This window comes from Trachinotus anak, unplaced genomic scaffold, assembly GCF_046630095.1.
Source record: "Trachinotus anak isolate AG129_WGS33_773 ecotype Australia unplaced genomic scaffold, CSIRO_AGI_Tana_v1 ptg000015l, whole genome shotgun sequence".
In the NCBI taxonomy this organism is placed as follows: Eukaryota; Metazoa; Chordata; class Actinopteri; order Carangiformes; family Carangidae; genus Trachinotus; species Trachinotus anak.
The window spans coordinates 10,345,677-10,371,580 of NW_027273866.1; the positions used below are offsets into that span (position 1 = coordinate 10,345,677).

Consider the following 25,904-nt stretch of genomic DNA (forward strand, 5'->3'; position numbering starts at 1 on the left):
TTGCTTCCATTTTTTTCTGTTTGTCAAGTAATTAACTCCGGAAAACCTTGGGCAAGGTAGTATTATTACATCATAAGACTGGCTGGCTCATCATAATGTTGAGTTTATCATCATTGAAAACTATGAAATTAGCAAACATTCCCATTTGAGAAGCTAGTACCAGTGAAATGGTAACAAAAACTACTTAAAACAGTTAATCAGTTATCAATACTGTTGTTAATAGGGGCCCAACAACAATACTTTGCCCGAGGATCCCTTGGGAGGTAAATCTGGCCATGACTGTAACTGATCAGGAATGCCCCAGAATCTGCAGAGTGTACAGTTCATCTACCCTCAAGAGGCCGTTGGGTCTCCAGCTGACCGTTCTTTTTAAAACAGTGAACTCAGAGATAAGGAGGAACCGGTTACAGGCATGCTGACGGGTGCTAATCAGGCGGGAGACAGATGTGGGAAATATCAGAGTGTCTGTTCCTGGAGCAGGACCTGCAGTGTGTCACCGGGCAGACAGACCAGACAGCACTGATGTGTGAAAGAGATGAACTCAGTCGCTCTCAAGAGGCCCGAGTGGAAAGAGACAGAGACTTCTAGAAGAACTGATAATGTCCACTCAATGAGTCTTTTAATTTAGTCATCATAAGTTCATCTAACAACTGCATGTCATCCTAGACTGTGAGAAATTCAGAAGCTGTTTTTTTTTTTTGCTCTGTCTGTTTTCCTCAGTTAGGTCCACTTTGTCATGAAGCCAGCAACCCTTCTTCAGGGAAAGCTGATCCACCCGAGCCACGTTTCAGCGTCTTCCTTTGCCTAACAAATTCCTACGAGTCACTCACTCTGAAAGGGTGCATTGTGACTCAACCAAACACTGCCTACTCCTCTTTTGGAAACAGGGAAAAGGGAAATGGGAGTGCATGTGTCCCTGTGGACTGCTCTACCACTTGCCCACAAGCTTTCCCGCCTGCCCGTGGTTGACAGTGAAATCCACAGTCTGGCCATAGAAAAAAGGAATGCTGCCTTCAAGTGCTGCTCGTAAGACTTACAACTTAAGAGTACAGCTATGAGGATTCTAAAGGCCACAGCACGCTTGACACAAATTTGCTCACACAACAGGTAATGCAACCAAGTGTAAAAGTTAGAGTGTTTATAAGACACTTGAAGGGAGAATCCTGTGGTCATAAGCAGAACATGATTAAATTACAAAAGGGTTGTGCACATTATCATCGCAAAAGCTTTCATGACACCGGCTTGGATGCACACAAGAAAAGTGAAAAATAATGGTGTTAATAATGATGATTTGACAAGGAGCTTGAAGCACAGTGATGAATGAAGTTGTGTTTCAAAAGTTCTTTAGCCATGGATGTGACTTGTTGAAGTGAAAACAGAATGGACCATGTGGCTGTTTTTTCAGGGAACTTGGAATTAAAAAACTTCCCCAAAGCTTCAGAAAAAACACATTTAATTTGTGAGCATTTGAATCATCATCAGATAACACAGGAAGCTAGGTAAATATTTCAAGCTATCTACATACCCTGCTGAAGAGCTAATGTATCTCAAATAGTTTGTTTGCAAGTAGTTTGAGAAATAGCTTAATAATAAAATGTGCCACGGAGGCAGCAAGAAAAGAAAACGTGCTTAATTGATTTCAAAACATAAATAGAGCAAAACACAATCAAATCAAAAAGAAACAAACTGTTTCTTTTCCAGTTTGTTGTCGGGTCAGTAGCTGTTAAAAGCTACGACATTTCCCACAACACCTGAAGTAAACACGGGGGCGTGGCGAGGGCGGGGCTATGTTAATGAGCAGCCGCTGCCTGAATAGATGCTCCCAGCTTCCGAGAGAGGAGCAGGACACTTGCTGTGGGAGAGAGAGGAACCGGAGGACGAAGAGAGAGAGAGAGAGTGGACGCCGCTCCAAACAAACGGAACAGATCACATCCACTCGACCCGCAACATCCCAGCATGGCTTCAAAGTGCCCCAAGTGCGATAAGACGGTGTATTTCGGTGAGTGGCGCCCGCTTTATGTGGTCCTGGTTGTTGAAATTACTTTTGGCTCAGGATGGGGATCCCGCTCGTTTGCCAAAGGATACTCTTCACAGGGGAGCGATCATTTAGGGGCAACTTGTTTTACCTTTTTTTTTTTTTTGTAATGCTGTAGTTCTTTAATTCACAAATGGCATGATTAGTGCTTCTGATTCAGTTAATGCCCATTCATTGAAAAAAAATATGTTTCACACAACTAGGATTAAGCTATGCTGACTTATAGACTTTACATCGACTAAAAATTGCCTACTTTTCAAATCTACTTTGAATATCTCACCAGAGTGCAGTGGGATATTAAAAGTATTTTTTTGTTGAATATGTTTGACAGTAGCTTTAAATCGGATCCATAAAGCTCAATACTACTTTTGGTCCAGTGGGAAAAATCCAAACCCTTCTTACATTTTCCAAATGAGTTCCTAACATAAATAAAGCGCAGCATTTCGTAGATTAGGCCACTATTTTAGGCAAAGACTTGCTGCTGGAAGTGTAAATGATTCACAGAGACAAACTTTGGGAGAACCAAAAGCTGGAGGGGCTAAGGAGTCAGTGTAAACAGAACCCATGTGATCAAATGTTTAAGCAAATTAACACTTTTTAAAAACCTACGAAATGCTTCTGTCTAATGTGAGAGGAAAACCTGCCCTTTCGGCACTGTCTTCACAAAACTGTTTGAATGATTTATCTTATTTTGACACTGATCTGTGCCATTTTTAATTTGTCGTCTTTGGTAAACAGCCAAGCCTGGCAGTTGGCTTTGGAGGGCTGCTGATGAAGGCCGTTGCCAAGAGTGCAGAAACGCCATATGCTGAGATTGCTCACTCACAGAGGAGCACTGCAACATCATGCCGCGTCAGTGGGATGAAAACCTGTGAACATGTATATATCGCATCCTTGTGCACAAAGGTGGGAAAACAAAACGCCCACTCGGGCAGAGAGCTTTGACTCACACTCAGTCAGAGTGAGGAAGACGGCATCTCACATCTCCTGTGACAGATGTTCGCAGTGAAAGAAATGCACACAGACGAGAGAAAAGCAGCAGATTAGAGGAGCTTAGATTGTGAAAATAAGCAAAAATTGACATTGCTTCTTTTAAATCCGAGTTGCTGCCTGCGATGTGCACCCTGTGTGGCTTATTTTTTAGGGAACATGCTGCTGTCCCTGTTGAACCTCGAATAATTCTGTGGTTATGTTTGGCCACGTGCTGGGAACAGAAAAAAATTCATTCCTCTGTGCTGATCTTTTCTACACTTCGCAGCACACAATCAGAGCTGTCACGGGGGTCAAAATCAATTATGTGAGTGGATGGAAGTCCTGTTACGTAACGGGAGTGGCAGCGAACATCACAGCTGCTGCTCATCCTATGGGTCCCGAGAGCCACTGGCACGGAATAATATCTGCACAAATAAGATTTATTTGTCTCCCATACAGACTGTATGAATGTCTCAGTATTCGTTTGCGCTGCAGCCTTAATTCGCTGCAGCGAGTGAGTCACAGCTCCACAGATGATGTATGTTTTTTTTAAAAAAAATTTTATGTAACATACTATGATCCAGCCTCGTGGAGTTATTTTTGGTCGGGGTGTGTCTTGTTGGGTGGAGAGCGCTACTATAAAGATGAGGAGGATGATGATGAACTGCTACTGGAAGGCAGCACGGGTGGAGCTGGCTGCACATGTCAAACCAGGGAGGATGTAGAAAGTGAAGGGAGGTGTTAATGACAGTATTGAAGCCATTGCAAGGGAGGCAGGGAAACCTATGACAAGACATGGGAGAGGTCAGGGAGGGAGAAAAGTTCAGCCTGCTCTGCCGCCCACAGCCTGAAGCATCAACATGACGTCGGTTATGAATCCCGGGTAATGTAGAATGAGCTCAGCTGCTCCACCTACATACATCCTCCTCTCAGCCACTCCACTCTCCAGAGACACAAGACATCCAGTTGTTGAGGTGAAATTCAACTCTGCGGAACAGTCAGAAGTGAGAAAACAGGCATGAACACCGCTTCTGATCTACACCAGGACATGTGTTGTTGATGGAGAAAATTGTCTGCTTCCCGTCCCGTTTCGCTCCCGTTTTTCCTTCTTGTGGTGCTAGTGGGTTCTGTGCTATATACAGCCGTGATTGGCCCACCCTGCAGTTACACACCTGGTCCTCCAGCTGCTGTTGCCCAATATTGGATTTTGCAGGCAAGGCGTTCAACACTTATCCTGTTCTTTACTTCTGCAAAACCGACGTCATGAAATGACAGCGGTGAGCCACAGGCTGGGATGGAAAATCTTTTGCTTTCATTATTTTTCCGTCTGTTACTTTAACAGGCGGCTGTTTTATCGTGGTGACGGTTCAACTTCATCGCCGCTAAAGGCAAATGTTGATTGTTGCTGCCATTCCCTCTGACTTCGAAGTGTCTAAAGTGTTGTAATGTTATTTTCAGAAACCCATATAACGGCAGCAAAAAAAAGAAACCTTAGCTTGTTGCTGGTGTCGGTGCTGGTGAACATCTTAATTGTGGGGTTGAATTCAAATTCCCTGCGTCCACATTGCGGCCTCGCATCTGTTGGTTCCTGTGCTTATAATGCACCAGGGACCATTGGCAGACATGTGACCAGGCCCAGTGGAAATGCACTGTTAGCGTGTGAGGGAGTCGGTGCAGAACACAACACAGCATGGCTCACTAAACCTCCCGACTCCAGACCCAAATTCAGCTGAGCGATCCAACTCTGGTTCATGACAAATTGGAGCAATGCATCTTTGTGCAGCTAAGTGAGTGAACAAGAACTTAATGGGAACTAATGGTGCTCTGCTGTGAGTTTCTCTTTCATTTACTGATTCCTCTCACTCAGGTTCTCTTTCCTCTTCTTCAATCACTCGGTGTTGCCTCAGGCCCTGAATTCCTCTTCCCCTGATTTTTTTTTTTTTTTTTTTTTTAACTGCAAGGACTGGGGGGAAATGGGGTGAGATGGCTCGCCTTTATTTAAACGGAGACTCTCAAAGCGCCTCATGCATTATAATGAGAAACGACATCTCTATTCACACAAGGCTCTTTCTGTCTCTGTGCACGTTTGTCGTCCCAGCGAGGCAGAATACCTTCGTCCTCTCAGCCTGACGATACGGAGCGGTGCACTGATTCCCACACACCTCTTTTTTTTGTGCTGCTTTTACCCCAAACATCCACACAATACCCCTTTTTTCTTTTCCCCTTTTTTCTGTCAACACTAGAGTACCCTGTTTTCCACTTGGCTGCCCAGTAGGCTGTGTGAATGTGCCTTGTCAGTTATGTAACATCATTTCTTGAGTCGTTGCCTCCTGTTTGGTGCCATTGCATAACCTGCCAGATACTGCGCACCAGTCAATGAGGGTACTTTTTCTCTGCCTTTTTGAGGCACAAATATGATCCTCTAATGGAGATGGCATTAAGCTTGGTGCTGAAAGTCAGACTGCCCCCCCCTCCCTTCCCAACCCAGGTGAAACCATTCCACCTTCCAACAGTATGACCTGTTAGGTAACAGCACAGAGGAACAAAGGTGGCTGTGTACAGCTCATCCAAATCACTTACACTTTAATGTGTAAACCCTCAACATTTTCACAATAAAACCATATATTTGACATTATTTCTGGCTGCCATTCTTACAGCAATAACAGTTGTTTCCTCTCTATAACACAGTTTTCTGTAGGTATACAGTACAACTACGCAGCAAGCAAGACACGCTTCCGATAAAGGCTGAAGATCAGCCTTGGTGATGGTGATGGTGATGGTGATTGTAGTTTGACAAGAGCTTCAGCCATCACTGGGTTTCAAGACAAGACAAGAGGTCTGAGCAGCACTACATCTCCAGGGCAGACTGGAGGCTACAGTGGGTCGCTATCAGAAAGTGACAAGAGGGGCGGGGGCTAGCTTTGTGCTAATATTAGGGGGGTGGGGCGGGGGGGGCGAAGGGCGAAGGGCGAAGAAAGTGTGGAGGAAAATGTGTGAATTGAAACAGATTTATTATAGATTGAGTATTTACTTTTTGAAAAGTTGCTCAGATTTTGAAGAAAAAGTGGCAGGCCTCACCCTCGCACAAGGGATTCAGAGAAAACAATGCATGCTCGCACCGGACGCGATGCAGAAAACCAAAGCCAGCACATGGATGCATTTCATGTGATGCAGACAACATTAGAGTTCATTAGCTCGGTATTAGTGTCCAGTCTGACCATCAGACTGTGTCTTCTTTAGTCGTCTTCCTCTTTATTAAAACAATGTGACTTCACATGGTTTGTTTGGGTGCGCTGTAAACAGATTCACAAGTCTGTCCTCTTTTGTTGTGCTTCCAACAGTAGCCGCTCAGGGCGAATTCACTGGCCAGAGTGGTTAATACCGGTGTGATTTAGATGTATGGTGTTGCTAAAAAGCACATATCAATACCACCACAGGTGTTGCCAAATCCACAGGACTGAAATCTTAAGAATCACAACTTAAACTCGTCTTCAATGTTTTCTAAAGGAACTACCCCACTGCACCATGCTCTCATGTAGACAAAGTCAATTTTATTAGGCTCCTTTACAAGACTCAGATGATTTCACTCAAAGGAATTTAAGCACTGCTATGTTTTATTCCTCTGTCATATGATGTCTGCCCTTCTTCAAGGGCTGGTTATTCAATTACCACAGGCCAGATCTGAAGGTGCAGTTCTACTGATACAGGCCCGCTTCCTCTTGTCCAGACATGGTCCACTACTCTGTAAGCAAGTCATGCACACTAGATGTTTTTGAAGTCCCTGTAGCTGGGACACAGTGTCCTCACTGGTCAGAGAAGAGATGTGGTGTAAGCAGGCTCAGGGGTTCAGGGGAGGGTGAGCAAGTCACCCAGGCAGGGACTGTGGAGAAGAGCTTTGCCTGCGGCTCCTCTGACCAGCGCAGACAGGATGCGAGTTAGCTGCAGCCCATTTACGTCAGCCAGCAGGATTCACAAGGTCGGCCTCTTTTAGTCGCAGAGGGAGGGGGGAAGAGAGAAAGGGAGAAAGCCTGGGGAGGAAACCTCGCCTTGGCTGAGGCGACAGACGACCTACAGAGCTAAGTTTTGCCACAGGGTTGCATCAGCCACAGGGAGAGACGGATCCAAATACATGTTTCCGGGAGGCTCTTTAGCATCGGTCTCCACCCTGCACAATCAGTGTGAGCTCCACAGGGAGCTGCATGAGCACATTGACCCAGAACAAATCAATTCTAATGTTCAACAGCACACCACTGCTGGGGTCAACCTACTTTTACTTTACACAGAGCTAGCAGAGGATGATCTTTTAAAACTCCTTTTCTCAAATTCCATAAGTTTTTGTAAAAAACATTTTCAACAGTCTATAAGTAGGGGGTGGATTATTAATCATGTGCAAGTGTGTTAAAGCTTGCACTTCATACATTTACTGTGCAGAGGTGCTGAAATGATCAGTCCACAAAAATGAGATCAAACTGAATCGGTTTCTAGCTTTTCCAATGGGAGGCTTCAGTCCTTTTTCTCTGATTTATATCATTTTAAATACAGTATCTTTGGAGTTTTGGACTGTGGATCGGGCAAAACAAGACATTTCAAGAAGTTCGGAAGTTATAATGGGTACTTTTCACTGATTTCTGACATTTTATTAAAAAAAAGATTAATCAGTTCATCAATTTCCTACCTAGATAGTTGCAGCTAAGGAATAAAAATGTTTTTACTGTTGCTTTCAGAGCCTCCAGTTTGAGAAATTAGCTGTTTTAGAGAGATTCAGATTAATCAAAGAAATAATCATTAACCTAATCAACATACGTTTATAGTTATAGTTATATATTAGTCTAGTTCAGCCTTTCATTTTTGACATGTTGGCCTCTGAATGTTTCATTTCTTAGACTTGAAATTCAAAAATGGTCAAGATATGGACATGAAAGGGACAAATAAATAAATAAATGTACTCCCCAGACCATCACTGCTAATAATGTTAGTCACAGCAGCTAGTGAAATAATTGGGATTATCACTCTAGGTGTGATTATGTAAAGCTGTTACATGTCATGATCGTGTGAACTGAGCAGGGATTGACGCCACAATAACGCTCAATAAACTGCTGTAGGTTGTAGTATGTGATGAATGAACGCACAGTTTGTACCTCAGCTGAAAATTCATTTAAGCTCCCTTCCCTTGGTGAAGCTGAATTCCTCTGTGTGCCCGACTGAATGGCCATTGTCTTTAAGTTAAAGCAAAAGGTCACAAATCCTTGAGGGTGTTTGTGCTCCAGAGAGCAGAATAGTGAGAGGATGCGGAGAAGGAAACACAGGCTGCTTGTTTTTTCCTTTCTTACATTTCTCTTGAGATATGAACAAGGCTTTTCACTCAATGCACCTCCTCAAGCTCGACTCCTGCTTTGCCTTTGGGGGGCCTCCAGTCAGTCAGTCAGTCAGTCCGTCAGTGAGACAGGCGTACGGTGTTTATTAGGACGTGCAGTTTTCACACTGCTGTGACAAAAACCCAAACAGCAAAACACCCGTGTGGCCTCAGCTGTCACTGATGGATGAAGGGAATGAGGAAGAGGGTGGTGAGAAGTGTGTGTGTGTGTGTGTGTGTGTGTGTGTGTGTGTGTGTGTGTGTGTGTGTGTGTGTGTGTGTGTGTGTGTGTGTGTGTGTGTGTGTGTGTTTTGGGTGGGTTTAGTGTAGGGGAAGCTGAACAGATGGGTCCACATTACCAGAGGGTGCAACAGAACAGAATCCAGCCAAGCGAGATTTAGAAATATTTACAATAACACTGGTTACATCATGAACCTGACTCCTAAGCCAGTGATTTGATGCATCAGTGAGTCTTTTGATGATTATATTTTCCCTCATGCTCATTTAAGGTGCGATACATCTAGTTATGCTTCTCCTAAAGCTGTTAAACATCCACAAACAGGAGCCTTTACAGCTGCTGCTGATTCTATCTGGTTGGAGACTGGAGCCCCGGCAGCACACCAAGCAGTGGCACTGTTGTCATCCCCTTTGTCAAACACATTAGACACCCCCCCCCCCTCCTCGTTGCAGCCTGATCAAATTATTGAGTGATAAGAGAGCACCCGCATGAGATTTCAGAGCCCAACCCACTGCCATGTTGCATTTTGGTAGATATTCAGAAACTTGTACTGGTGCGTGTTTATCTGTTACGACTTCGAGTAAGACAGAGGACAGATTTCCTCCTGACCTGGAGGTGAATCTCAGTGCACGGTCTGCCCTGGTGTTTGGATTCCCCTGCCCTGTCACTGTTCGCAATTAGGCAGCCAACTCATTTGGAGAAATGGGCCCATAATGTTTTCCCTCTGAAGACCCCTTGTTAAAGTTCTGTTGCTTAATGTTCCGTCCAATTACAGTGTGTTTGTGGAGCGTTTGCTGCAGGCCTGCTCCCTTTACAGGCCGAGCGACTCTGTCTGAGCCGTAATTGGTTTCGCTCTTAACGCGATTTGAAGTTTAAGTGCATCATGTAACAGAGCAAACAAAATAAATCGAATCACAGCCCGCTTGAAGTTCTCAGATGTCCCTCTGTCGTAGGATTGGATTCTCTTACCCGCTGCAATATCACATGAGTAATTAGTTTTTTAAGGATGCTGAATCTGTTTGATGTTGAATTTGTTGTCTTTGCCCTTTGCATTACAGGCCTTATGACTCCAGTTTCCCAGGGAAAAAAATTAGACTCTATTACCGACTTATCATCAGAGACCATGCCTTCCCTACTGAAAGCTGATGGTTTGGCTCCTGAAAAACATTATGGACTATCGTGGACAATATGTTACTGGAAAAGTAGGAGAAGCTAAATTTAGCTAAAGCTGAAGAGCCTTCTCATCAAGTGTAAATATGTCTTGCCACATGAAATCTGAAACATCAGCCAATCACAATTTCCACGTTCTTAACAGTTAGTGACATAAAAGCTGCTGTATCACTTCCTCGTGCTTTGGGTTTTGAATGACACAAAGTACAGTGTTTGTCAGAGATGTTGCCTGTTAATTTCATGCCTGTGCTAAGCTAGCAGTAGAGCTGCTAACCTAATTTCTATTGGGCATGAAGTCAGTTTTTTTTTTTTTTGCACTTGAGCCTGTTTGGTAATTTCCTGGCTCCAAATCAACTTAGCTGATGTTGAGGTGGGTGGAGGGCGGTGGCTGAGGCTGTGTTGGTGGACAATGGGAGTGCACAGTTCTGCCACACATTTCTGCACGATACTGCACTTCTTTTGCTGCTCGCTCAGATCACATCTTATTACAAAGTCATACATAAATTTATGTGGCTTAAGTTGATTGGCATCCACACAGAGATTCCTCTCGCTCACAAAGCACTGTGCACTGTGCTCAGTTTTGTCTCCTTTACTTTGATTAATGGCCACTAACATCAGAGAGACCAAGCGATTGTAAACACTGAAGCCTGATGAGTGAGAAGGGGAGTCAGCAGCGGGCTGTCTCGCTGATTTAAACCACACTGACAGTGCAGTCAGAGGAGTCGGCCGCAGGCCGAAGAGCTTAGACCAGGAATTTCCAAATGAAGTTAAGCAGCTTACAGTGGTGCAGGTATCATATGGTTATGGTGATGACCTCTGACCGGCACTCTGTTTCAATTTTTCTTGTTCTATCGCCTCTAGCTCAGTGTTCCTGCAGCAGCATCATCTGTCTGTCAGTCAGTACTTCACAAGAATGTGGCATTATATTATTTTTGAAATGCAAGAATCCAGAGCTTTTCTTAACACCTGCAGCAAACAAATTGGATGGTTGAATATTTTAAGATGAAGTATTTCTAAGTGTAACATTGAATATTAATTTCTGAATGAGAATTATGGAGGTGACTGTGCACTTGGAAACCACCAATGCAACAGCAATGTTTTTGTCACCTTCCCAAGACCTGTGCCTCGACACAATCCTGTCTCTGGGCTCTGTGGGCAGTTGCCTCCTCCTCATGGCTTAGTTTTTGCTCTGATGAACATTGTCAATGTGAAATTTTAGTTTTTCCCTTTAAAAAAATTTGTAAAAAACAGTTTTCACTTTGTCATTATGGGGTAAAAAGTATAGATTGATGAGGGTTTTAATATAAACAATATAACAAATGTGAAAAACCTCACGGGGTCTGCAGACTGTCTGAATGCACTGTAAATGCAGGTTTATAGCAAAACAAACATGAATTTCAGGTGAGATCTAGTAAAACTATTCAACAGTGACTTTTCAAAGCAGGTCCACATTATCAGAGGGGAATCCTTTGTCGTGAGCTTTTGAGGGGGGTGAATTGCAGACCGTCATGGGGGAAAACAGCCTGGCTAAAAGGATTTGGCACATCCTCATCGGTGTTGACCATGTAAACGTAAGTTTCCGGAGAGACTTCCCTGTGAGCAGGGGCTTGTTTGTTTACACAAGTGGACACATTTACCCTCACGTTGTTGCTGTAACGAGGTAGAGGAGGATGTGGTGGCATTCCAGTTGCTTCATCTGGGCCTACGTGTACTATTTTGGGATACCGAGAACCGACATTCATTATGTTATTTTTATTTTTTTAATTTAGATTTTCTTCTCTGTTTGCATCCATGTAAAATGTCAACTCATATGCATGTTTTTTTCTGGATTTATTTCAGCAGTGGGGGCTATATGAAGGATAATAAGCACACAGGCTGCCTGAGAGCTGGGGGTATAAACATCTGGGCCAGATGCAGATCCCCTCCACCTCCCCCACTCTATAACTCCCACAACACACAATACAGACAGACAGGCTCACCCCTCTTACAATAACAACTGCCCTTTAAAACAGGGAGCTGTTAAACAGAGCACTTTGTTACCACACAGTCGTATACAGAGGAATGAGGACGCACTGGTGAGGCTGTGACGTCTGCCTCCATTCATACACTGACTTCTCAGGTCCGTCTGGAGGTGTGTCTACATTCATGAGTCACTCCATGACATTGAGGACACACTGGCAGGACTCCTCTGCAGCCTGTTTTTAACAGTGTAGAGGTGTCAGGAGGTTTATGGTTATCCTCAGATTTAGGAGGAAATAAATTGCACACACTCGCTCTCAGAGCAGACAGGTTAAGCCCCTGCTGCTTCCACTCTGTCTTTAAACATCATCTGAAGGTGTTAAAATGTTTGTGACGATTCTCTAATTTAAGAGAAACTTAAGAAGCTACTTTTACACAGGAACATTGACACTGAAGACTGCACGCACAAACACAAAGTATTAAATCTTGGCATGGTGAAATATTGTATGACAGCAGCAGCTGACGTTGACGCACTGAAAGGGTTTGAGGTGTCTGTCGAAGTGTATCAGCCAGTTGTTGCAGCATGAGCAGCAGCATCTGCAGCTTTAGTCCTCAGCCTGTCTACACAGGATACGTTCAGGGTCAGTACTGAGTGCAGGTCATCCACATTTTGGCAGCAATCAAGGCCTCACACTCAGTCAGGTTTATTGTAATTTCCACATATGCTTGACAAAATGACAAATCCTCACAGTACAACATTGAACAGACATACTAACACCACACAGACTGAAGGGTCACAGCGAGCACTCCAGCAACGACCGGGATGTAAATAAGGCCCGCTGTGTTTTTCCTCTTGAATTTCAGCAAAAGTCTGTAAAGTTTCTTTGTGATTGACGTCACCAGCGATGATGAGAAATCCAGTGGGGCGTCCTGTTTGTTGGTTGCTGATGCCAACAGGTGTGTATTCCCTTGGCTGATGATGTGACCAGGACGTTGTGATTGTACACTCCACCAGTGGAGAACGGTCTTTGAACACAACCACAGGATTAGTACAGCTTTCGCCCACATCCAACAGCGATGGCTCCCTGCTGTTTCAGGAGAGTGTTGTCATTCCCTTGTTACTCTACTGGTGTGAGGAGGTTTTGCAGCCATCCCTTGATTTAACAGCAGATTGATTTGCAGACTGATTTATTACAGGCTTTTTACTCTGACTGACAGCATCTTTAAGGGTGATATCACATTTCCGGCAGCGTCTTCTGGCCATGTCAGCATTCCACTGCTCTTTAGTCTTGATTGGCAGCCCCCACCCTTCACCCCTCACCCTGCACCCCATCCTCAGCTATTCTCCAGGGTCTTGTTGTTGGCCATTTGTCTCGGTGGTGTAAATGACACGGAGAACTGACAGTGAAACTGATTGGAGAGACAAATCTCTGCAGGGAGTTGTCAGATTTCCTGCAGCATTGCTGATGAGCCTTTTCCATGTGATACACAGAACATAACTTTTGTCTTTCACATCACATTAAATTGTATTATTTATAGAAGAAAGTGCATTTGGTCAAAGGCTTTAAGGTCTTTTAAAATAAAAAACTCCATTGTCCAGTGCATTTTCAGTCTGTTTGAATATGTTAGTTAGTGCATTTTTGTCCCTACTTGACAGTCTTTTCTAAATATTTTTTAATGCAAGAAACTTTCAAACTCATGTTATCCTTTTTGTGACGTGCACGCTGAGTCTTGTTTTTCTTATTTTTTTCCTGTGTTTTTGGACAAATTGTTCTTTGCCCTCCATGCTGCTCAGAAAATCTCTGATGTCTGATTTAATTTGCCTCCTGACATGAAGCTGACGCAGGAATTTGACATTACTTTAACAGGTTATGGTACATGCAGGAAAGCGGCTAAGGACAGGAAGAACAGGAGGAAGCAATCGTCTGCATGTCTGCATACATGCTGTACGTGTGCGCATATGTTTGTGTGTGTTTTTGACCGAAGGTATGTAGGAAACTGACCCCAGCATCCGGCTATTTGTGCCCTCCCCTGATAAGAGAAGGTGTTTCCTCTGCTGCCTGCACGACTCCTTAGGGCCCATTGTGTGGAAACAGGAGAGATTTATTATTTGAAAGGGTATAATTAGCGCCCTTTGCTTGTCTGGAGGGGGCGGTCGGCGGTCCGGAGAAAAAAGGCGACGGAAATGGGGTTGAAGGGGCCGTCTGCAGAAGGAGGGGTATACTGTAAACTGGGGGATGGGTGTGTGTATGTTTGGAGAGGTAATACAAAGGATCTGGGTTAGATGTGGGCACCCCCACCCCCCCCGCCCCCCGCTCCAGCTGGACTGGGACTCACGCCACTGTCTGTCTATGCCGCAGTGACATCATGACAGCATCCTGTGTGGTACACAGGCTTTCCCAGTATGCCCCATCCCCGCCCATCCAGAAAACAATCGCTGGGTTGACACGATGACAGGATTTCCATCGAGGCTCAGCAGCTCAGAGATGCAGCGCACAAGCTAATCATTATTGTGGAGAGTGAAGCAATGAGGGGACGTCATGCCGCTCTGCGATGAGCGATTGAACAACACATTATAACACATACAAAGCGCGACACAACTGATGGGAGAACATAACTACTGTTGTTCGGAGTAATGTATATAAATACGGCTTTATGTGAACGTTTGCACTCACCCCCGTCCCCCTCCCCGTTCCCCTGTCTCTTGTCTTTTGTCTTTCATGTGCAGCTGAAAAGGTGTCATCACTGGGGAAAGACTGGCACAAGTTGTGTCTCAAGTGCGACCGCTGCAACAAGCTTCTTAATGCTGGAGGCCACGCTGAGGTCAGTGCACCACCACTAGAAACAGCACAGTACTGTCCTTTCAACACAGACATTACATGTGTGTAATACTACTTTATTTCCCTTAATTAGTTCTGCAAGTATCCAAGCAAGTATTTTTTCTTCATCGAGAAATCTCTCCATTATGTTTTCAATTAATGGATGCATGCTTCATTCTATGAAGTGTTAGAAAATGGGGATTAATGGAAATGTGGAATAAAAAAGACAATATCTCTGCTCCTGATCCTCTTTATTGTAAACTCTCTGGCAAAGTTATAGGAGTAAAATGCTAAATGGGAGAGTGGGTAGGAAGAAGACATCCTCATCTGAGGAAACCGAACAAAGCAGAGAGGAAAGCAGAAAAAAAAAATCACATTATGTGTATTTTTCTGACTTTTTACAAGATCATTTTACAGCTTTGTGTTCCCTCATAGTCTTCAAATACAATTCAGATCTTTGGTTGCAATGTCAACCACAGTGACACTCAAACACAGCCGAACCTATCTGCGATGGTACAAGACAAAGCTTTGTTTTAAAGTGTCACATGCCAAAAAGTGGTGGAAACATCTGACGAAAACAATTCATTAAATTGTCAATTCGTTTTTTAACTAATGGATTTATCGCTTTAGCTCTATGCGTCATGACCTACTGATCAAAGAAACTGGAAATCCAGCCTCTTGCTTAAAAACACTCCAACTTGGATTTAAACACACACTTTCATTTTTCTTTTCATTCCCAGTGTAATTAGATAGTGAAATAAAAAAGGGAAAAACTACAAAATGTGGCCTGTAACTCTGCAACTGGGGCAGTGTTATGGACTCTCTCCAGCCTGTACAGCTGTGTGCATTGAGACTAATGCATTCACAGACATTGCCTGAGGTAGGAGTTCACTTGCCACCGAGGCCATTCATGCTTCCACTCGACGGTGCTAAAAATGTCCACCAAACGGCTTCTGTCAAGCTCCTCTGAACTGACTTCATAGTCTTTTGTGTGTCCTTTGTAGCTTTTTTTAGTAGTTATTTTGTTTGTTTTTTTTCTTCATAAATATAAGTACAGTAGTGTTGAGCCCACAGGGACAAAGGCCAACAAACTGTGTGCCATAGTTCATTGACTTCTTCTGAAATCTAACAAGGGGAGGTCAGTGATGCCTGGTTATGTATTGACTGATTGATGGACTTTATCAACCATGTTCTGGCTTCACAGAAACATTACTATGCGACATTACTATCCAGTGTTTTAACATACAGAAAATCTGTTTATTACACAATGATAGTGTGTAAAAAAAAAAAAAAAAACATGTAATGACGTGTCAGGGAGGAAACGCAGTATTACAGTGAGAGAGCATCTTTTCATATTCAAGCATTTTGCATCAGTTATTTCATTTCACTGGCCATGTGCATTTCCACAGGAAATTGCTGAGTGAATGTCCTTCTTCCTGCCTGGTAGCATCTGTCAATATGGTTTGTCCCTGTGGGAATTTTAACCCCCTAAGCGCAACAGGCTGTGTTGCTTTCAGATCCCTTTTCCTCCGTCTGTTACATAATCAGACTGCAGTATCACGTCTCAACACAGATTCCCCCCCGACTGTGACCCTCGAACAAGCTCTGCTCACTATCTGGTGCTGTCACCCTGGGGATTTTCTTATCATGCTTCTTTTATTTTGCGTTCTGTGACCCAGCCAATGATTCAATTCTCACCCCCCCTCTCTCTCGTGGGTGAATATCCCTCGTGCACTTTTCTGAGTCTCCCGCCTCTTTTTTTTTTGCTCTGTGCAAGGAGGATGTGATCTCAGCCTCTTTGTACACAAAAGCAATGTCTCCACAGACCTCAAAGGATGCTGCTCCTGCCGTTTAATCTCTGCATGATTACAGTAATGTAGTCGCACAATCTCTCTGAGGCCTGCACTCTCTCCACGCCACCATCCTCTTCCACCTCTTTTCTCTCGGTGGACAGCATCCAAATCCCGCCCTGGGCTGCGGTGCCGTGCCACGAGCCTGACTTTAGTAGGAAATACTCGCTGCTCAATCATCGTCATGGAAACAGAGGGAGAGCGATATTAAATGTTAAAAAAAAAAAAAAAAGAAAGTAACTGTGGTATTGTCTGGGAGGGTGTTTGATGTCATCTCAGGCCTGGTATGCAGAAGGTTAGGAACCTTGGAGCAGTAACGGCTGCTGGAGGGAGGGGGCGGGGGGCAGGACGAGGCCCAGTCTGGCCTGTCGTCTGTGGGCTAAGACAGAGCAACAGCTTCCTGCGGCTGGTGGCAGAGAGCCAGGCTGGAAAAGACAAGGTGACAAGTCTCCACTGTTGACCCTGAATGATCATGGCTGCATTAACAGTTTGCATCAAAAATGGCTTCGTTTCTGAGTAAAAACTAAAAGGTGATTGATGGCATCTGCGAAAAAAGCTCAACCTATTCCTAAAATAACTAACAGCTAAGACATGTGGACTTTGTCTGTAAATCAAGGAAGTGAAAAGCAGAATAAAAACAACAAGGGCCAGGACAAGAGGGTCAAATTCATCTGCTCCTCAAGGAAATGTGATATGACGTCTGCTGCTCATCTGCTGCTGTTTCTAGGGTCAAGCATGAAGTCTGAAGCTTAACCCATACATTTGCTGAGAAATAATAGAAATGTGCTCCTGATAAGTTTTCTTGGCTCATGAGCACTACATTTAGGCTGTTTTCAGAGGTTATCCACTTTACGCACTTCCATGGTCAACAGTGGAAACAAGAACTGCTCCTGGCTAATATAGCAAGACTTTTCATGGTGCAGTAATCTATTTAATGCATAAAAATAAAAACACTCAAAAAGAGACACAGGTTAAACCTACAGCTAACTATCCCTGTGACAGTATCACACTCTCTGTCTTTACCATTCAATGCTAAAACAAAACAGACACTCCAAAAACCCAGACAATTTCAATTTAGTTCTGCCCTCCTATATCACAATGACTCACAATGGACAGTTAGAAAACTACTGTCTTTTCTGTTATTTCCATGTCAAATCCAGGTGCCTAAATTACCCACAATACAACTTAACCACTGATAATTCAGTCAGAGATTGGGACAGCCTTGAGCAGAGATGAGGAGCGGGCTACAGAGATCACTTCTTTCTGACGCCACACCCCCAGATTTTTTCTTGTAGTCTTTGATCTCAAGCCACATGGCATGAGTCCCAACACCTGTAAACAGACTATGATGTGTAAAATCAAAGTAAGTTCCTCGTTAATAAAAATATATTTCTGTTATTTTCCCAGCTTCTCAAACATTTGCAAGATAGATAGAGTGTGGAACAGGCTCATTGTTTCAGCAGGCCCCTGGTTCTCGGGGCGGTAATGAGCCCACAATGAGAGAAAGACACCACACTAGAAAGGTGGGATTTATACTTTATCAGAAGTGTTTTCAAACCATAGTTTTCAGTTTCACGCCAGAAAGGACTTTCGTAAGGAGGAACAATTGACTGGTTTTGCAAATGTAGTTCTGGTTAACCTCCTCACTTCCACGCTAAGAGCCAAGACATGTAGGGATTTTGCTATAGGTCTGTAAATAAAGGAAGTGAAAAGCAGAACAAAAACAGCCAAGGGTTCAACGTTAATCCACCTTCATTCTGGTTTGAACTCTAACAAAATTAAAGTAAAGGCTGAATCAATGGGGCATGGAGCTTAAAGAGGAAGAGCAGGTTAGGAATAGATGGAGAAGACATATTCACTGTCAGGATGTGGGAGGTTAACTGCTGGGAAGAGAGTGGGCTGTGCAGCAGCAATGGATAATCCATTTTTAGGGTTCCTCTGCCTCTTCGTGTTTCACAGCCGGAGCCATAGTGATACTGTGAACAGATCACTCAGTTCACTTGACAATGAAGCCCTGTGTGTCCTGTCCTGAGAAAGTCATCAGCGCTTTGGCGTCTGCCTCCAAACCTTCACGGATCTCATAAATGTCAAACAGGACGTGTGAGAGGAGTGCGTGGCTGCTTTAACGGTAGCCGATCCCATCGCAGTTAATGCATTATTAAAGGTGAGAGAACAATCCTTTTTACGGCTGCACCGTCCTCTGAGAAGAAGGAGCTCATGTCGCCCAAGCAGAAGTGTCCCTGACCACCCAGGGCCTGGCATCTCTCCCAATGCAACTGCTTGGTTCCTCTCATGTATGGGCATCGGGCTCTGGACCAGCGGCCAGCCTGGCCCTCAGCCCTGATCCCCTACCCAGACTGGTCACATGCTCCTGCAATGACAGCCACATTCCCAGCATGCATCAGCGACAGGCCATCTATGTCTTAGACTTTTGTTTTTGTCCCCACTTCAAGTGGCAGACGGTCATGTAGGTTGCACTGAAGTGTGGCGATGAATTCATCAACACAGACCTGTTTCTTGGATACAGGCGGCGTCATTATTATGTGTTGAAACAACCTGTGAAAGTGACATCATCATCAGGCAGCCGGGAGCTGGGAAAAAATCACTCGTTTCCGTTTTTGGACACATTTTTCTCCTTCTCTTCCTCTTTCCACAGAAAAAAAGGATCAAAACCAAATTATGTGATGTCAGAAAAATGTATGAAAAATGACCGCTCCTAATTTTCATGGTTCTATTTTCTTATCTGCGTCATCAGGTTTTGTTTTTATCCTTCCAGGCATTTTGAGTTTGTTTTATCTGAATGTCATGGTGTTTTTCTGTGTCTCCAACAGCACGATGGAAGGCCTTACTGCCACAAACCGTGCTATGCTGCCCTCTTTGGGCCAAAAGGTGAAGTACATGTCATTCTATTCAGCAAATACTGCTTCACACTTGTCATTGTTCAACACAGAATACAGTGTATCATGCTAAGGATTAATAATGAGTTGTGCACCAACAAATAAATAAAGGTTTAATAGTTTAAAAGTTCCATCCTAATCAACCAACACAGGTCACAGACCACAAGAACATTACATGAATACAAACGAATGCTGAGATAAGCATAAAAAGAAATTGCAATTGAATTTAAACCTAAAGAATAAAACAAATAAAAGCTGAGATTAATGTAAAGAGAAACACATTGCTAAATAAATGTTAATTAAATAGGACAAATTTATGAATTTTTTAAATCTACATTTATTTATTTATTCATCCATTTCTACAATTCTTCATTTGTTTGTTATTTGTCTGTATATTAATTGACTGGTAAACCTTCTGCTGATGTGAGCTAGCTGCAACATCAGCTGCTAAGAGATTAATTACAAATATTTGTCTATTTGTAATACAATTTGCAATATATGTTATATATATATATATATATTTAATTATGTTTTTAATATTTATTTAAATACTTTTTATGGATTAATTGAAATATTTACTTATTTTTGTATTTATTTCAGCATTTATTGGTGTTTTCATCAATTTTGTCAATTAAGTTTATTTTTTCTTCCATAAACTTGGAGTTTTAAGACTTTTCAGACACCATCTGAGTCAGGTGAAGTGCAGATTTATGAGCCTCAATACTTACATTTTTTCCTTCATCCTCTCTTCTGTGTTTTAGGTGTGAACATTGGCGGAGCAGGCTCCTATGTGTATGATACTCCAGCCAACAGCAACCCTACTGGTGTGGATTCAGCCCCCAAAGCTGAGGAGAAGCGAGTGTACGCACCGAAGGCGCCGTCGAAAGGTAAGTAAGAAACGTGGACGTTTTCATACTTTTGTTACTGTACACTGTGCCTCTACCGACACGTGTTGATTTGAAAAAGCTGCTGGATAGGGGCGTTTTTTCCAGTAAGATTTGGGTGTTTTCAACAAGCTGCTGTTGGTCAGAAGGAAAGCTGCTGCTGTGATAAGACCATCGATACGCAAAGTCTCCTGGGACGTGAGGGGGATTTTCTCATACGTGTTAGATCAGGTCACACCCCCCATCAACAGCAGCAAAATCATTTCAACCTTTTTCTTGGTGAATTAATCTCTACTGTGCAGTTTTCAGTTAGTGGCTGTTCTCCACCCACTTGGTTGTTAAAGCCAGAAAACCCAATTTAATTTAAACTTCCCAGAGCTTTGCTAAAATTTGGAACAGCTTACCAGATGAAAGGTCTTTGGAATCTATTACAAACATTGTATTCATTTAAATAATAAGCAGAAAAATGGGTGATTTTGTGTCTTTAGTAATTTAGTATAAGTTGTATAAAGTGAAACTCAGTATTTACAGTGATTAACTCTGCAGGGAGCAGGGGAACAGCAGTCTGCGTTGTCATGATCTTCAGTTTTATGCATAAGGCTGTATTTGTTTTATGTGCCGTTTATAGTTTGTTTTACTTTTATTTTGTGTGTCTGCATGTCCATGCTTTCTGTTTGGTTTGAGTGTCTGTGCCCTTGTTTATTTGTTGTTGGTGAATATGTAAAAAAGTGTTCATGTATAGGGTGTTTTTATGCCAGAATAAAAACCAAACGAAACCAGTCCTCACCTTTTGGCACCATCTGCAGTTCCCAGTACAGCACTACATGTAATTAAACATCCATCGGCTGCTATTATTGGCTCCTGTAAGAGGGAGTGAGAGAAGTGTTTTAACTTGGCAACCAGAATTTCTAAATTGACATTTGCTTTTTTTTTTTTTTACTCAATAATTCCCTCTTGAAACATAAAAGCTGTTTGGTACCTCGCTTAATTTCACTTTTATTCCTCCACATTATTAATACACTTCCTTCCTAACTGGAGAGATCAGTGGAATGATTTTCCTTTGCTTCCTCCAGCTTTTCCAGTTTTTTAATGTGTGTGTAATGTGTTGGCAGCTGGCGGCATCACCACTTTTTCTGGAGAGGCCAACCTGTGTCCCCGATGCAACAAGAAGGTGTATTTTGGTAAGTAGTTCCACACCTCCAGGGTGGGTGAGGAAAGAGGTTGCAGTAATAGGTGTGGACCTGCGAAGTGGTTGCCATGGTGTCTCACAGGTGTGTTTATGTTTTTCTGTGTGTGTGTGTGTGTGTGTGTGTGTGTGTGTGTGTGTGTGTGTGTGTGCGTTTGCCACAATAGCTGAGAAGGTGACATCACTGGGCAAGGACTGGCATCGACCCTGTCTGCGCTGTGAGAGGTGCAGCAAGACTCTAGCTGCTGGCAGCCACGCAGAGGTGAGAAAGACAGGCATTTATGAGGAGGAGGAAAAAAAAACAACAAAAGGTGAAAAGTCGGAAATACTGAGAAGAAAAAAAGGACAAAAAATGTGCAGTGAAGAAAAGAGTCACAAAAGACAAAAGAAGTGGTGGCAGAAGTACACCCAGTGGCCACTTTATTAGGTATCTTAAGTTCTATCATAAAGTTGCTTTTAAATGATACATTTTAGCATAGTTGGTGAAAAATGATATCTATAAGTAAATGATCTCAAAACCAAATCATACAAAATATATACAAAATATGCACATACAAACGAAAAACTCATCATTGACAAATGAAAAAAAAAAAATGAATGAAAACTACAAACAACAGAAAGAAAAGACCAAAAAAGGGGCATGTATGAGGAAATCAACAACTAATTCATTTTATTAAAAAAAAGGTGAAAAATCCAAAATATACAGCTGCATTTCAGTTACAAGTCCAGAAACTTTGCCACTGAGATGTGATTTTCACCCCTTTACAGGTCTACAGATTACTTTAGTGATCATCCCGCAGACACTTTATTAAAGGAAAAATAATACTGGCATTGTGTTAATGTGTATGATCTTTTCTTTATTCCAGCATGACGGCAAGCCATACTGCCACAAACCCTGCTATGCCGTTCTCTTCGGGCCCAAAGGTAACCGCTAGGGGGTGCTGTCAACCCACCACTTATCAGCTACACTTGAAACAGAATGTCATTATGTCTGAGCACTTGATCCAAGCTGCACACGTTGCACAAAATAAGTGTTACTCAACAGTCATTTCATCATAACATTTGTCTGCAGCTTCTTGGGCCTGAGGGGTAACCATTACAGGACATGTTTTACAGCCTCTCCTGCTCATGTTGTACCTCCTCTTGCCCTCTCTCTAAACCCATGACTACCCACTGCTGTCCCTGTGGTTTTTCCAGGCGTGAACACTGGTGGTGTGGGCAGCTACATCTATGACAAGGAGCCCAGTGCAGTGACCCAGCCTTGAACCTTTGTCCCCTCAGCCTCATCCCTCTTCTCTACACAACACTGACCATCAACCACAGTATTATTATTTGTAGCTTTCCCCCCCCCCTTTTCTTCACCTGTGTGTTCATACCTGAGACGACCAGCCTTCTGCTCCAGACCCCCCGCCCCCTCCACTCTATGCTGACCCGCACGCATCCCCGGATCCGATGGTTCATTGATTACAAATGCTGCCTAGACATGTGATACATACGGTATATATTTGCTCCAGGACGTCCCTCAGCACAGCCACATCCAGCATTACCACATGACTGACTCAATATTCAACAAATTTTTTGTTTGTCAACATTTTACATGTTACTATAGTAACACATTAAAGTCTTATAATTTTGATTTTTGCACCGAGAGAACAGTGTGAGGATGTTTTTGACATTATGCATGTTAAAAAAAAAAACAACAGCAGATGGAAGTGAATCTCAGGTTTGGAAAGGTACACTGTGCTGAAAGCCAGAGGAATTTCACCTCAGAGGCTGCACGCACAGGTGGTGCTCAGGAGGACCATGTTGCCAATTATTTTAAAAAAAAGAAGAAATGTCTATTTTACAGATGCCGTATTTACAGTTTGGCTGCTTGACAACATTCCTTAAGTGAAAAAAAATGAGATTTTGTTTGAAAAACATTTTTTTTAAAAACTGTCCGAACATATTGTATAAAAAGGTGGGAAAGTGAATCTCTGAGGCGACTGTTGCATAATTTTCAACATCTGCTTGAGACTTTGTACTTTTGAGCACATATTGATAACCAGTTTTATGGCAGGATCTGGATCATAAAATGTGTTGAACTAATAAATAACACAAATGTTTTGTCCCAGTTGTTTTATACAGTACAGTACGATTTTTAAAGCGTGGCAGAATGCGGGGGAAGTTTTGGGAGGGTTGGGCTGTGATTTGCCAGGGGAGAATCGTGTATTTATTGCGTTAATTCAAGTCCTTTAAATTTCATTAGCCATTGTACTACTACCCTTTACGGGACTGATTATGAAGGATGTCAAATGAGGTGATGTAAGCTGTATAATTCTCTACGATCAAGATTTTTTATTGTTATTTTCTAATAAATAACCCTGCTGTTATTTTCCAAGAGATGACACGCTATTTGAAGTATTATATTTTTTTGCCATTAGCAGAAACAGTAGCTTAGCTTGTAGAAGCAGCGATGAGACACTGCAGACAAGTCATTCTGTGAGAATGTGCATTCTAGTATTATTGTATGACTGTTACTGTGTTTGTTCATTACCTGGCATACATCGTAGGGCTTTGTAGACACCGCAGGGCTCACTGTTTGTAGAACTGAAATGCTGCACTTCAGCCCTGCTGTATTTGTCATTTTACTCCTGCGAATAAATATTTCAGAAACTTTCCTTCTGTTACACTACGATTGTTGTTTGACAGATTATGAACTCCTCTTTCTGTTTATGAATTGCAATAAACAAACATTACATGTGGTGTGAGTTTGTGGTTTGCTTGTCTAATTATCATTTATCTGCTTCGGTTCGACTGGATTGAAAGTAGAAATTCCTAATAAGCACCAACCGAGCTACAATGAAGTATCTCTTTCATTGAGCAACAGTCCTGTATTCATTCAGTCTGACCCACACACACACACACACACACTACGTCAATAATGACACTTGTTAAAAGCAGTTACAGCCTTGTAAATGGGAGGCCCATCGGCAAAAAAACAGGGGAAATGATGGTGTCACTCTTGCACAAATTATACCATCAAGCTACAACTGCACACCAGTGAATATATGAAGCAGTGACCGTTAAACATCATTACAAAAGCAGAGCAAGTGCACTCAGCAAACTTTCCCTGAATGACTCACTGGGTTAAGTAAACTCATTCATCTCAGGTCAGCCTTAACTGCCAGAACTGTAACACTGTAGTTTATAATGGAGATAAAAAAAGGTGGGTTTACCCCTATTCAGTACTTACACGTGATTTACAAACATGATACACTGTGGTGTAGCTGTGCACTTACTAAAAAGACTCGCAGTTAATGGAACTAAAGTTACTTGAAGTATATAAATTAAACAGTGTCTATGTTCCTTGTAAATAGTAGAAATCACTTATAAGCTTTTAAGGTTTTTTAAGATATCTGAACACAGGAAATATGTAGATGTTTCTATAGTACTGGATTATATGGTTGTTAGATATCCATGTTATTTTGTCCACAGCCTGTAAGCAAAGCAGAGTAGCAGCAACTAGTAGCAGTAAAGAATTAGATGAATTTGCTTTGATTGATTTTGAAAGCGATACTCTGTCAGTATGTAGAAACCTATAGAAAGAAGTTTGAAATGACTGGAAGCTGCAGCTCCACGCTGACAGTGAGGCAACACTTGGCTTGGTTTCTCACTTCACACTCCTACCCAAACACGATGACTGACAGCAGGAAGAATAGCTTCACCCTGCTGCTCCGTTTCAGTCTTACATCACTTTTTTAAAAAAAGTTTCACTCCAGTACAGGTATGGTAGCATTGCTGCAGCGTGCACGCATACATGTGTTGCACACTATGTCATCATTTTATTCACATAATCAAAAAACGAGCCACCACATTTCCCAAATTTGGTCACATCCAGTAACACTATGGAAACATCATTGTACCGTTGTACTGGACCGCGCCCGGGAAACTGTACTGTATGTGTTTTGCCTGGATACCAAACAGATGTCATCATATATGGAGCCACTGGGCCGCCTACATGTGAAGTCTTTATTGTTTTCAGATCAGTGACGACAGACCCACACACACCTTGGACTGACTGTGGCCTTGTGATGGAGCCTGCCAAGTGAAGCCATCTGTTTCAGATAAAATTAGACACACAGGACTTAACAGAGAATACAGTTTGTCACCACCTGTAGGATGTGTTGGTCCCAGGATTAAAGAGTTCACAGCTTCAGCCAGGTCCTATCAGTCTCCAGTTTATATACTGAATGTGGAAAGATTTCTATATTGTACATTGAATCATTTCTACCATTTGCAGTTGTAAAATGCTGAGGAAACCAGCAAATATTTACATTTGGAGAGCTGGGGCCAAAGAACGTTGACATTTAAAAAAAAAAAAAAAAAAAAAAAATTAGTTTTAGTAATTTCTTTAATTGATTATCAGAATTGTTGTAGATTAATTTCCTACTGACTGAGTAGTCAATTACTCAACAAAATAGTATTTACACACAGCTTTGTTAGCATTCCACATAATTAGCTTGCCAGTGGCTAAAGAATGCTAACAGAAAACCTGTTTT

General features: G+C 42.6%; 1 protein-coding gene across 1 annotated transcript; it reads left to right on the forward strand.

The window, feature by feature from the left end:
• Nucleotides 1–1,821: 1,821 nt before the first annotated feature.
• crip2 (cysteine-rich protein 2) lies at nucleotides 1,822–24,108 on the forward strand. The gene is made up of 8 exons (XM_071497973.1): nucleotides 1,822–1,999; nucleotides 14,456–14,550; nucleotides 19,228–19,285; nucleotides 20,055–20,180; nucleotides 21,290–21,358; nucleotides 21,531–21,625; nucleotides 22,230–22,287; nucleotides 22,561–24,108. Exons 1-8 carry the CDS (start codon nucleotides 1,957–1,959, stop codon nucleotides 22,626–22,628), a joined length of 612 nt encoding a protein of 203 aa, XP_071354074.1. The 5' UTR covers nucleotides 1,822–1,956; the 3' UTR covers nucleotides 22,629–24,108.
• The last annotated feature ends 1,796 nt before the right edge of the window (nucleotides 24,109–25,904 follow it).